Genomic DNA, 14,553 nt, shown 5'->3' with positions numbered 1-14,553 from the left:
AAATCACTTGATATAACATATAGGAGTAACACGACGGTTGTCACATGTGAAGCAGAATCTGCTTACCCTTACTGAGCACCTGAGATCACCCCTTGTGTTGGTGGCTCGTGTTGCTCAGTCTTCAGTTTTCTATGTTGTGTTTTGTATACTGTTGTTTGTTTTTTCGTCGTTTTTTTGTTGCCTTGGCATTGTCAGTTAGTTTTCAACTTATGAGTTTGAATATCCCTTTGGTATCTTTTGTCTTGGGTGAATGTTTATGTTCGGTCTTTATAAGGGCAGAAAAATAAATTATTGTACTTTTTTCGTTTAATTATGTGCAGATAAATAGACATTAACAATAAAAAAAAACATCTATTGCATTTTAAAGTCATATCACACATAAAGATCAGTTGACCAATATATAAAACATTTTGTTGGAGGCGTCTGGTGGGGGTACTTCTCCAGCAATGATTACAAGAAATACAAACTGGTCTGCCATTCCTCCAGTAAATTTGTCCGGTTTATACTCATCTCCGTCTTCATCTTTAACCAAAGTCTCGAAACTATCAACAAAGGGAAAAACCGATCTTTATTATCATTAAACTAAATACATGTATACGTATGTGACACATATACAAATAAAACACAAAAATACAGGCTTACAGTGAAAAAAAAGAGTAAATAAAATGCTCCGCTGGGCGCAGCTGGATACGAACGCAGTGGTCGAACCCTGAACAGTTGGGGGCAAGTATGGCCACTACTTTCAAGCTTGATACAGCTCTAAATTTGGATTGTGATTAAATATTTGACACATCATAGGTTTCTGTCACAGAATGAATGTGGTCAAAGAGCTGAAAAATTTGAAATTGGATTTTACATATTATGGTCCAATATCCAAAATCTAAATACACGGTTAGATTCAGCATAATCAAGTACATCAAGAATTTAATTTATTCATTTTATTAATGGACCATTATATCTTAGTACACCAAAAATTTAAAATTTATTTATTTGTTAATAGGCAATATTAGCTAAGTTTTTAAACGGATTCGCCTCATAATATATATATATATATATATATATAATATAAGTACGTTTGAACCAGTGACAACTCTACGACAGATTTTATCCATCGGATCACCAGTGATGGTGATACAAGGCTGAAAACACATTCTGTAAACATTATTCGTCTAAATAACAGCCCAAAAATGTTAGATCTGTTTCCGCAAATTTTTTGTTCTTCCCTGGCCGGGATTCGAACTCATGCTACTGAGATATCGTGGCACCAAATCGCCTTGCACTATGCCCGACGCGCTAGACCACTCGACCACCTAGGCTCGATATCTCAGTAGCATGAGTTCGAATCTCGGCCAGGGAAGAACAAAAAATTTGCTTCCGCAAATTTACAGATCTAACATTGTTGAGCTGTTATTTAGACGAATTATTATATAAACCGGGACGATCTTTTACTGTAACAGCACAAAAGAAAGAACGAAAACAACAGAGTACCTTTAGTAATTACTTTTTCCAAAGTGCTTCCTAATATACGTTCCATTATCAGAAAACATTTGAAAATTCTACACCAATCCAATAAACTAAAAAAATTATTCCCCGATCCGCCTATCGTAGCGTTCAAACGCGACAACAACATAAAAGACATCTTAGTGCACAAGAAACATTATTTATTATTTTACAAACAGAGTAATAGCTGTGGACCATGCGGAAAAAATTACGCATTATGTTCACACATTGATGAAGCCAAAGTATTCTGTGATAACACCGGAAAAGAATATACCATTCAGGGACAAATAGACTGTAAAACTGTGGGCGTAGTGTATGCAATAAACTGTACAAAATGCGAAAAACTTATATATGTAGGACAAACAGGCGATACACTGTACCAAAAAATGTTACTGAACTTTTCAAAAATAATAACAAACAAAACAGACGATCCAGTAGCAAACAACCTCATTCAACATAACCATTCGTTGAAAAATCTAAACCTAAATCTATAAAACTTACCTCTTTCCAAATATCTAATAATGAACAGTAAATTTCTATATTTATACATAATTCTTAAAATTAGAATATGATGCTATATTTATTTTTAACTACGACTCAACTTAACATTTCTATCAATTGTGCTATACAGCTGTGATTTTGATTCTGATTAAATACTTGCTATAGCATAGTTTCTGACACAGAATGAATGTGGTCTAAGTACGTTAATAATTTAAAATTGGACATTTACCCAATCGTGGTCCAATATCCAAATTCTAAATACATGGATGGAATCAGCATATCAAAGAACCCCAAGAATAAAATTTTGAAGAAATCAAACAAAGTTTAATTTTGGGCCCTTTGGACCTCAATGTAGACCAATTTAATAACAGGACCCAAAATCCATAATCTAAATACACACTTTAATTCGGCATATCAAAGAACCCCATATATTCATTTTTTGTTAAAATCAAACAAAGTTTAATTTTGGACCCCAATTTCAACCAAATTGAAAACTGTTCCCAAAATCAAATCTAATTATATGCTGAGATTCAGCAGATCAAAGAACCTCAAGAATTCATTTTTTGAGGAAATCAAACAAAGTTTAATTTTGGACCCTTTGAACCTTAATATGGTTCAGTTTGAAAACGGGCCCAAAATCATAAATATAAAACAATGTTAAATTGGGCACATCAAACTTAAGAACACCAATAATTCATTTTTTTATGAAATCAAACAAAGTTTAATTTTGGACCCCAATTTGGACCAGCTTGAAAACCGGGCCCAAAATCTAAAACATAAAACACTGTTGGATTGGGCATATCAAAGAACACCAATAATTCAATTTTTGATGAAATCAAACAATTTTGAACCCCAATTTGGACCAACTTGAATACTGTGCTCAAAATCAAAAATTTTAAATACACGCTTAGATTCAGCATATCATAGACCCCAAACAATTAATTTTTTTTTTAATCAAACAAAGTTAAATTTTGGACCCTTTGGACCTTAATGTGGACCAATTTGAAGACAGGCCCCAAAATAAATAGAGATCCATACACTTATACTCAAGTTATTGTCTGCAAACCAAAAAAAAAAAATTGTTTTGGCCCCTTTTTGGCCTCTAATTACAAAACAGCTATGACAATAACCCCCAAAATCAATCCCACCCTCCTATTGTGGTATGGAACCTTGTGCTTAAATTTCATACAGATCCATACACTTATACTAAAGTTATTGTCTGCGAACCGATTTATTTTCTATGAACCAGTAAAACACCTTTTTTGGCCCCTAAAAACAAAACCTCTAGGACAATACCCCCCCAAAAAAAAACAAAAAAAAAAAACAATCCCAACCATCCTTTAGTGGAATGGAACCTTGTGACCTTGTGCTAAAATTTCATAGAGATCCATACACTTATACTCAAGTTATTGTCTGCGAACCAAAATGTCTTCGGACGCCGACGCAGACATCGTCATAACATAATACGGACGCAAAAAAATTTGCGGTCGTATAAAAACATGTATGAATATAAAATATGCATATCAATATTTTTTTTGTATAACTACAAGTGAAAATTCGACGGAAGCAAGGTTAAATGTATATTTTAGATAATTCTTTATGTTCCACCAATAACAACGAACAATTACTAATTCTTAGTTGTGACGTTTCAATACTGTATGTGTATTAGGTTTAGTACGACAAGTGCATTTTATCACATTAAATTGAATGTCGCGTGCCAAAATCTCATCCTTGTCAAATGATATGATTTTGTATGTGGGATTACCTGAGGGCTCATTTATTCCTAATTCTTTTAAATGACATTGGTAGTAGAACGATTTACATACAAAAACAATACTATTTAAAGCTTTGTCCACAGGAACAACAACATATTTATCGTGAAGAGATGATGGACATTTCACATCTTCTTTGTCTCTAAAAACGGACTTTGGTCGATCATTCACACAGTTTTTCAACTTATGAATTTGACGTTTTATCAGAGAACTGATTGCTTTGACCCATTCTGACAAAGTGTCCAGTTCAACTTCTCCTCGTTTAGCCCATGCTCTGGCATAGTCCTCAATGGAATCTATTATTATTTTGAAGTTATAGTTCCAATTGATGTGTTGGGGTTCTCTGAACTTAGGGAACATGAGATATCACCGTTCGGAGATGGTCATGTTTAATTATGTTTAGATCACCAGTAATAACATGAACAGATCTAGAGGGGTTGTAAATATAAGGCGAGTGGGAACAGTCACATGTCAGAGGTTTTTTTAATGTATTCTTCTAAATCGAGGTTCTGCAATGTCTGTTTATAGTTAAATACTTTAAGTGCAATGGTTTTGGTGTAACTGTAGGATACAATAGGAACAGACTGATTTTGAAAATAAAGTGGAACTTTAGATGTTATCTCATTGTGATGCAGAACGTTGCTGTTGTCGATAGCATCAGTTCCTTTATTGGAAAAACGAACTGGGTGGAGTTTTCTCTTTTTATCATGTAAAGGTTCCAATCTTACTGATTTAAGAAAGCGGAAAAGAGCTACAACACGAATTATACTGACCAGTCTGTATATTGGAGAAAATGTATTTATGCATCCCTTGTCAAGTGCATTATCTCTCAAACATTTTAGAAAATTAACAGGCAGTGAAAACAAGAATAGTTCTAATGTAATGTAACAATGCTACAGAAGAAAAGACATTGATAGAGGTTTCTCTCGTGCTAACAACATCTGCCGACATGAGATGAACTTTTACAATATTAAGAGAAAAGATCAACAAAAGAGTGCAATTTGACTTTCCATCCCAAAGTCGACAAGTTATCATACCTTATCCGCGAACATTGAAAAGAAATCGAAAACATCTTAAATTATCCAAGTTCTTCCCCGAGCCCCCCCCCCCCCCTCCCTCCCTTCCGTACTGGATTTCCGTAGGCCCAAAAGCCTTAAAGACTTGCTGTTTAGAGCTGATTTATCCTCTTAATCAGGCTCTCCGTCAGTGGGCTCTTGCAAGAGGTGTTCGAACAAACGATGTCTGACTTTAAAGCAAATACTGAATACCCAGAGTCTTCAAACAGTCACTCCACTGGAACAAAATACACAATATTTTGCAATGTTAATTCAAGACTAAAAATGCTGTGTATCTTCAAAAGTGTAAATGTGGTAAACAATATGTTGGTGAGTCTGAGCAGCCATTTCACAAACGTATGAACGGCCATCGTAGCGACTATAAATACAAACCAGACCTTCCTCTCAGTCGACATTTGAGATCTCCTGCACACACTAAGGCAGATCTCAATCGACTGAATATTACCATCATAGACCACAACACTGCTTGGACTTGAGAGGAGAGACTCACTCGGGAAATATTTTGGATAAGAAAATTAAAAACGTTTGCACCAAATGGGATCAATGAAAAGGTGAAGTTTTAATCGCACAGTGCTATTCGTTCGGATAGTATAACTTCGCAGTCTCTGTTGTAATTCCTTTACCTTCGTCAAATCGGAAATTCTAGAATTATACCAGTTTAAATATCACGGTGCTATTCATTTGGGATGTATTAATACACAACCTCATTGTAATTACTAAATCTTCGGCAAAATTTGAAATTATTGTATTATACCAGTTCAAATCGACCAGTGCTGTTCATTGGGAATGTATTTCTACGAAGTCTCTATTGTAATTACTTAACCTTCGTCGCCTGTGAAATTTTAGAACTGTACCAGTTTATATCGCACATTACTATTCTTTTTAGATGCATATCTATGGAGTCTCTGTTGTAAATACTTAACCTACCTCATTTTTGAAATTTCAGAATTATACAAAATCATACAAGCGTTGTCCGTTTCGATTCCTAACATCACTGAAGAGACATTAATTGTCGAAATCCGGATATGGTGTACAAATTTTTGCACCTAATGTTTGCGGTATACCATCTTTTCTGCAAGTTTATTATTTTCTGTTTGGTATTAAATTAATAATAAAGATCCATTTTGTTACATCTTGTGATCCGTTTATTTGGCAATCGCCAATGGCAGTCAGCAGGGTTTAAGAACATCCATTGTTCGACCTGTTAGTCAAATGCGTTTTGTTTAAATGTACTTTTTCACTTTTTTGGTCTTTTGGAAAATGTTGTTTGTGCTGTATTTAGACCCCTCTACCAAGAAATTTGTTTTGCATGCACACGTATAAAAATTGCGGTTTTTATCCAACTCAATCATAGGTTTGAACGTTGTTTTCAATTTAGACTTATTTATATTTTTTCGTTTGGGCTTGTATTATATTTGCCTTCGGGTTTATATGATCCGTTCATCCTATTTCGACTCTTCAAAATTCAAGAGTCTATCCTAAATTAAGGTAAATTATATGGCCTTCCAAATACCGTTTCGATTCCTAACATCACTGAAGAGACATTAATTGTCGAAATCCGGATATGGTGTACAAATTTTTGCACCTCATGTTTGCGGTATACCATCTTTTCTGCAAGTTTATTATTTTCTGTTTGGTATTAAATTAAATATAAGATCCATGTTACATCTGGTGATCAATTTATTTGGCAATCGTCAATGGCAGTCAGCAGGGTTTAAGAACATCAGTTGTTCGACCTGTTTGTCAAATGCGTTTTGTTAAAATATACTTTTCACTTTTTTGGTCTTTTGGAAAATGTTGTTTGTGCTGTATTTAGACCCCTCAGTCAAGAAATTTATTTTACATGCACACGTATAAAAATTGCGGTCTTTATCCAACTCAATCATAGGTTTGTATGTTGTTTTCAATTTAGACTCGTTTATATATATAAACATATATATATATATATGTGTGCCTAAGAATGTAACTTTAACACGCTAATGAGAATTATGAAAATAGTTTTTATATTTAATATATTCACGCAATATTTCGCTAAACAAACTAGCTTCGTCAGGCGCGTGCAGCCATTCAGGTAAAATCGGATGCTGTGAAGAAATTTTTGCAGCATATCGTGCATTGCGGTTCACAGATCAAAACAGATAATTGTGGTAGTTGAATAGTATGACGTTCAAGATTTGTTCCTTTCGTTTTTGATAAAACGGGTTTTCATTTCTCTCATTCAGTCCTTCAGATTCAAGAATACGTAGCTGAAGCATCAAAAATCTCTTGAACTTAATACAATTTAACTAACACAATTTTATATTTTCATCTGTTAAACGATAAGAAAAAGTACAGTTTCCAGCCCCGGTTGTTGAGGGAGTAAAGAATCAGATCTACTTAAAAATTAGCATCTTGCAATTATATCAAAGAAATGAGTAGATGATCATTCATGTACACTTAAAATTCTTCGTGTATCGTGATGAGTCGTCCTGGTTTCTTTACCTACGAGAAGGTAACACCTCCCGAATCGAAAGCTGATTTTTATCAGCTATAGTTAAAGAAGGGGATAAGGCGGTTGCTCAATACTAGACGATGTTGCCATAGACGTTAACAGAAAAGTACAGGTGCCAGATCCGGTGGGGAGGACATAAAGAATCAGATCTACTCTAACATTGTTAGGTTGATTTTATAGGCACTTTATAATATATATAAATATATTATGACAACACTTAACATCTTTTGTACGATATCATTGCTCCTTTATCATCAGCTATCTCAACTTGAAAATATATAAATAAAAGTATAAGACTAAAAGTAAAAAAAAAAAACAACCTTTAAGTAAACATTTTTTTGTAGCTGCTCATTATCTCAGTTACAGTACGGACTTCATCGCGGAACAAGGATCACCAATCGCTGCAACACCAAGGCGGTCCTTAGCGCTGGTTTTAGGAAAACTAATTGCTAGATGTCGACAATAACCGCTGTGTTTTTGCATTGAAGCGGTTAGGATATGTAAAAGTTATTCTCTCATAGAATAATTTTTATTTGTTAGCAATGTATTTTTTTTTATAATATTGCATTACTGATTTTGATAGGGTTCTGGAATGTTTATCCGTATTTAGCATCAACTTACAAGGCGAATGAAGGGTCCACAAAAGGAATCTCTGTTGACTATTATCACAATTTTTAGAGTTTTCACCATTTACCTTTGACATCGAACTGACAGAAATTGCCTTTAAGATATTTTTACGACCAGTAAGGCAAAACTGAATACAGAAAATTACCTTGGTATAAATGTTGCAATTACAAACGAGACAGGAATATGAAGACTGTAATCCATATGTGTTTTTGAAAAAATGTAAACTAAAAGTAGAAATTAACTTACTTTTCTACCTGTAAAATACTTTTATTAAGAATTTTTTCCATTAAACCTTCTTGTACTCTATTGATCTGTGTTGTGATCATATCAAATCTGTCTATTTCACCTAAATCTATTATCAATGGTTTTCCATATCTAAAAAAATGAAAGTTAAAGGTAATATAAGTGATGCAGTGTAAACAGGTGCATTAAGACGAAATATGTGCAATTGGGCGGAATTTTGAATTGATAAATATGTGTATGCATTAAGTTGTTGAACTGCATCTGAATATTGACATTGATATATGTAACATTTATTCTTCCAAAGATCCAATCAATTAAATAGTAATGAAATAGATCTAACAATCATCTGCCTTTATCTTTTTGCCCTTCGGAATTATTTTCTAATGTCTAAACTACATAATTGAAGTCTGTTCCAGAATTTTATATACTAATATCTTTATACCAATTTTCATAATGCTGGTCATTTGCTTCTTTAAATGAGTGTTGCCTTATCCGCGAAATGCCACTGTCTCAATAATTTCGTATCTTCTGAATGTTTGTTTAGTAATTCCCAAAAAAAGACGATGGTTAATAAGTGCAAAAAATTTGTTTGAAAAACTAAAGCATGAATTCCCTTAAAAGTAATTGTCTCATAAAAATCTTAAAACAAAATCACCCTAAAGTCATGTATTAACAGTTTTGTGTCGTCCACACTGAAATCGATATCTTTCGTTTGCTTCGTAAGTATTTTCCATCCCGAAAGGTTCATATAATTATTGTTTTAAAAAATATTTAGCAGAGCAAGTCGTCTCGCATTTAGGGATTTTGAACCTAGTACACATTTTAAAACTGTTTGTTTATATTTCCTTCGCAAATTCATATCAAGTACTATCGTTTCAGCTTATCGTGTTCTTTAATGCAATATAAGTATGAACAGAATTGAATTTAGTTCAAATAAAATAGTGATAGTATTGTAAGGACTATCTTGTGATCTTAACCAACGTTTGCACAACTCAATGTGACATTACCTCAGACCTCCTAGTAATGCCTTCCTTATGCGTTCCGATTCCATTTCCTTTGGAGAGACTGCTTGTAGATAGTTAGTATCCCTGTACCTCAGAAATGTACCAGCTGTAGTGGTTGGGTCTAACAAGCAAGGCCATCTGAAACAGATAACGAAATCACAATGATAAACATATATATGTAACAGGCATATTCTTAATTTGGGAATTTTGAAGAATGACTGAATTTTAAAGCAATTTATAAAATGCCTAACCTTGACCGGCATTACATAAAATGACTAAAAATACAGTCATTTTGTAAGAACTAAAATTCAACAAGCTGCATGTTCAGTTTCAGGTAATTTGTAGAAAATGAATGTCTTTGAAATACATATGACCAAAAATACAATATATTTCAAAGAAAATAACAAATGGTTCAGTAAAATTAAATTTGTTCTTCAAATACTAGCTTAGAAAGTGTGTATGTCTATAATAAGGTTTTTTTCATATTCAAAATTGATGAAGGAATGCCATACTCATAACACGTGATCTGCAAAAAACATGAAAAAGAAGATATTCATGTGTATGCTATTTGCGAAGCCTCGTGCGTTTCGAACGCTAAATGTTTTTTTTCTGAAAAAAGTATTGACAGAGCTTAATGTGTCATGGTCCGGGTTTCAATCAATATGGTGTAGTGCTAAAACCAAATTCAAAGCCAAACGATGTATTTGCAAAAAATCAGGACAAATGAGAAACAGAACCTGCCATCAAAACATTTTATCAAATAACTAATAATTGTCGAGTTCAGTGATTGTGGGAATTTAAACAAATATGTAGATTTTATTCCTAATTTGTTATAACTCTTAAAATGCAAGCGTTAGAATTCAGTAATTGGAGATATAAAACTGCCCTGTTTTTCAATATTTCCAATGGCTCAGTTTTTGTGAACATTACATTGTATGAAATGATTTTTGGCATATTGTTAATTGCCTGAAAAAAAATAGTCAATATATAGAATGCCTACTTCTAACAGGCATTTTATAAAATGCATACTGTTTTCAGACACTTTATATAAAATGCCTAAATTTAGAAAATGCCTGTATGTTAAAAGGCTAATTTAAATATTATTTGTGTAATAGACATTACAAGAACTTTAACTGTGACACCTGTTAACCGTTAAATAGTTATATTTTCTTAGCATCTGAATGAACTCTATAGAACTGTCACAATTAATTAGTGCTGTTTGGCCATAAAGTCGCCACTGTAGAATACTTAAAGTTTCTGATCATTTTAATATGTTTAACATTCAAAGATAAAGACAGATTTATTGTATATTCTGGTCAGTTTTAAGGTTGTTGCTCGATGTGAAAAGTTGGTTACATGTTTGCAATATATAAATATTGTATATGAACTCGATTTTGTCTTTTTAATTAATATTGAGGTGTAACACTGTAACATATACAAATACATATATTTCTTTAAATGTTGTATTTTTTGCATATGTAGCATGTCAATTGCAATTTAAGATCAACTTTAAAGGATTTAAGGGGATTTTATACCTATAAATAGAAGTTGTCACATTGCTGAGTCAACATTTTCTTAAGTCTTCATTTTACACAGACATTGATTGTACGAGTATACCTTGGAGTATTTGCTATACCCTATTCATGGAGTTGATATATGGCCTTAACCAGAATTGGCATAACTTGTTTTTCAAATTCAACTACGTAATTATTTGTTTTTCCAACTGTTTTGGTCCAACAGTCATCCAAGAATCGTCTGCTGTTCTAAACATAAGCATGGTTCCTTTTTACCTTTCTATTTTGAGATAATTGACAAAAACGCTTAAATTAGATCGTCATTTAAGTAAGTAGTCATCCAAAGATTTTTGTGGGTCATTTTCGCAATTTTGTAGATCTTGTATTGCAGATAATTTTTGCCTTTCCAGTTTCTACTTATTTAATATAGTTTTTAGATAATAGGCAAAAATACAATTTGTCCATAATGGTTAAGGTAAATAGTACATGCATATCAGGCCGAGAACATATAAATTTGCATTTGAACCTTTCTACATATAAGACTGAAACGCAGAGCAAGATTTTTCACGTGGTTATTGAAAGGTAACAGTCCACAAAAAAAATTCTACCCTACCTGCACACATTGTTCTGCCTTCAAGGCGACCAGCCTTTGTTTTACTCCTTAATGTCGCGTGTTTAGCAGATAAATAGCAATAATTACTAATTTACAAGACTTTGATTTGACGCTACCAGGATCGAACCAAGACTTCCTTCGCTATAACGTAAGCAAGCACGCTACAAGGAGACCACCGAGGCGGTTGATCACTAGTAACGGTTTTAAATTGATTGATTTATGAGTTGTTGCCCATAAGCCTAGATTTATAATCTTCATCGAAGTGTTTGGTATTAAGATAGTTTATTGCAGTATGATTTTGTTACTGTCAGAAACATGTAGATAATTTCAAGTAAACGTGAAGAAAACAGAAATTTTTCAGGGTGTGTCACCAAAACGAACTTTTAAAATATTTCAAAGTTTTTTTAGTTGATATCAAGGTCGTTATAAGTAGTAACAAAACAAATGGTAACACATGGTTTATAAAATTTATTCTAATTTATTTCTCTTTGACCTTCTCATGGTCTTTTTGTAGCGTGCTCTCGAGCGCGGGAAGTTGGAAGTACGAACCCCGTACGGGTCAAACCAAAGACTTGAAAATACGTCTTTGCTGCTTCTCCGCTAGGCACGCGGCATTTAGGAGTTAGAGCATAGACTGGTCGACTCGGAATCGGAATCATGTGTCCGCGTAAGCTGACATGTCTTCCTGTGGACTGTTTCCTAGTGAAAAAAGCACGTCAGGAATCAGGTTTAGTTTGTCGGTTCAGTACAAAGCAGGGTTTATATTCTGATCATATGACCTTATTATGATGCCCGAAAAGTGTAAACTATCATATCAAGGTATAAGTGTAATATATAATACACGTACATCAGTGCTAATCCATTAAGTCATTTCACACCTATTGTTGCACGTAAAAACATTTCAGGAACATGATCTTACTATTTAAACGCTCACATTCAGAAATGGTAACCATCATGCAGACAATTTAAGAATGACACAATGCATTTGGATGGTCAAACTAGATGTATTTCTTAATGCTTTCAGTTGCTGACTTTGGGCAATGTTTCTATTGTTTTTTGACAAGAAGAAAGCCCACTTTTTTAAACACCAAAAACAATTTGAGGTTTCCGAGCCATGACATGGCACTCATACCACATCTTCTTATTTATAGGTCTATACTCTGGAGAGGGGGCATTTTCTATATTATATGTGGTAGGGATCGTTGTAATATGTAACTGTTTTCTGCTTCATTATACGGATTAGACTGGGAAATGAGTGTGTGTGTGTGTGTGTGTGTGTGTGTGTGTGTGGGGGGGGGTGATTCGAAAAGTGCAAAGCAAAAAAAAAAACCAACTTTTCTTTAGTCAAAATAGTCTAGAAGTAAGTCAGTTTTGCCCCTTGCCCAACGACCTTGAAGTTCAGGTGCTTAATTCCAATTTCTGAATTCAGGCAAACCAAGCGATATTTCCGATAGGCTTTGAATTTTGAATATCGCAAATAGTCAGTAGATGTCTATGCATGTTAATCTGTAAATCCTTTTATGTTAGGTTGGTGACCCGCTGACTTTTAACTAAAGATATCCTTGTTCATACACAAATTATTTTTAAATATTAGTATTTAGCATTATAGAAGGTTTGGCTCCTTCCTCCTCCCCTTATTACACGTAAGCACTCCCCCTTTTAATAGTTTCTTGATCCACTACTGATTAAACTATATAAGCGAACCAATATATGCTTCTGTGATTTACCTATTCCGTTTGAACAATTCATCAAGACAAATAAATCAATTGATATTATAAACATGGTAGAAGTTACCTTAATATGTTATGTATTGGTGGAGTTATGGCATGATTAAGAAAAAGTTAGTTATTTAGAAATATTTAAAACTGTTCAAGAACAAAAAAGGTGTACGCTGTAAAATTTAAAGGAAAAGGGCAACCAAAGCATACTGTTTACACAAGCAAGAGTCACATGAGTGTAGAATTATAATCACTTAAACTTCTCCAGGCTTGAATTGGTGAAGAGTGTCTTTTTAAACACCACGTCTGATCGAAATGCATCAATTACATGTATTACCGATATCCAGTCTGCAGACAGTGTAAAACTCCTTTAACTTTTCTTGTTATCCCTTTCGACCCTTTATGCCCGCAGAACCTAGACAATTGATTTAATGTTAAATACTAGTATTTTAAAGTCTTTAATATATTTGACTTGAAAAAGCAACTGCTAGTAGTCTACATGGATAGAACATTTTTTTATTTATTCGCCAGCCTTCAGATCTTGGGTTCATCCAAGTAAACAGCACGTCAGTACTTTGATTTACTTATGAGTTTGAAGATCCTCTGATATTTTTCGCCTCTCTTTTACAACCACTGGATTGGTGTCTCTGCTGTTGGACATTTTGTACCCGAGGACATCATCCGCCCAGTAGCCTAATGCGCATAAAATTACGAATTTTAACAAAATACTGGTTCGGACGTCACCAAGTATAAAACAAAGGTCAGAAACGGACGTCACCATGGACACGATGTCGTTTGAAATGGCAGGTGTCCCCTCATCACCAGAAATGACAAATACCTCTAATATGACGCATTCAGATCATTGTACTGATGAATAGCAACAATCTTCGTACGTGGCCGTGTTTAATTAATTCTTCTACAAGACATTTTGGACTCTAAACAACACTGTCTCATTACTAAATGTAAAACCAAAAACTAAAAAAAACTGTAAAATCTTAATACCGGTAACAGATGCTCAATTATTAGCAATTTAAATAAAAAATCTTACTTTGCCAGAAACTACGATGATCTGAATTGTAAATCAACAAATCGCGTCTACGGATTAAAGTGTAACCTTTGCGGATTGGTATATGTCGGTGAAACGAAAGGAAGGCTTAATAAACGTACGTGAGGCCATAGATCAGACATCAACAACAATGCAAGCGACATTGCTTACCAACATTTTAATCAGCCTGATCATTAAATCCTTTCTATGCAAGTTCGCATCATCGAATAAATATACCACAGGACTAACATCTTCATCTTGCAACACCTCTCCGTAGACAAAAGGAAGACTACTGGATTCGAAAAATTTCAACCAAAGATGAAGAACTTGATCTTTCTTCTTTGTATTGGATACCTAAATTACATAAGTGTCCTTACAAACAATGTTATATTGCTTGGTATTCCAAGTGCTCCACGAAACCTCTTTCAATTTTATCAGCAATCAAAGCC

At 33.8% G+C, this 14,553-nt stretch overlaps 1 protein-coding gene across 1 annotated transcript in view; it reads right to left on the bottom strand.

The window, feature by feature from the left end:
• Positions 1–288: 288 nt before the first annotated feature.
• LOC127712443 (IQ motif and ankyrin repeat domain-containing protein 1-like) overlaps positions 289–14,553 on the bottom strand; it is a 39,754-nt gene continuing 25,489 nt past the window's right edge. The window contains exons 4-6 of the mRNA XM_052218888.1: positions 9,218–9,352; positions 8,214–8,342; positions 289–542 (exon numbers count right to left, since the gene is read on the bottom strand). Of these exons, the coding sequence (XP_052074848.1) occupies positions 386–542; positions 8,214–8,342; positions 9,218–9,352 (421 nt within the window). The 3' untranslated portion in view covers positions 289–385. The remainder of the gene's footprint in view (positions 543–8,213; positions 8,343–9,217; positions 9,353–14,553) is intronic.

The sequence above is a fragment of the Mytilus californianus genome, unplaced genomic scaffold (assembly GCF_021869535.1).
Source record: "Mytilus californianus isolate M0D057914Y unplaced genomic scaffold, xbMytCali1.0.p SCAF_8, whole genome shotgun sequence".
Taxonomy (NCBI): Eukaryota; Metazoa; Mollusca; class Bivalvia; order Mytilida; family Mytilidae; genus Mytilus; species Mytilus californianus.
The sequence above is the reverse complement of the archived record's forward strand: the minus strand, read 5'-3'. Positions and strand labels throughout refer to the sequence as shown.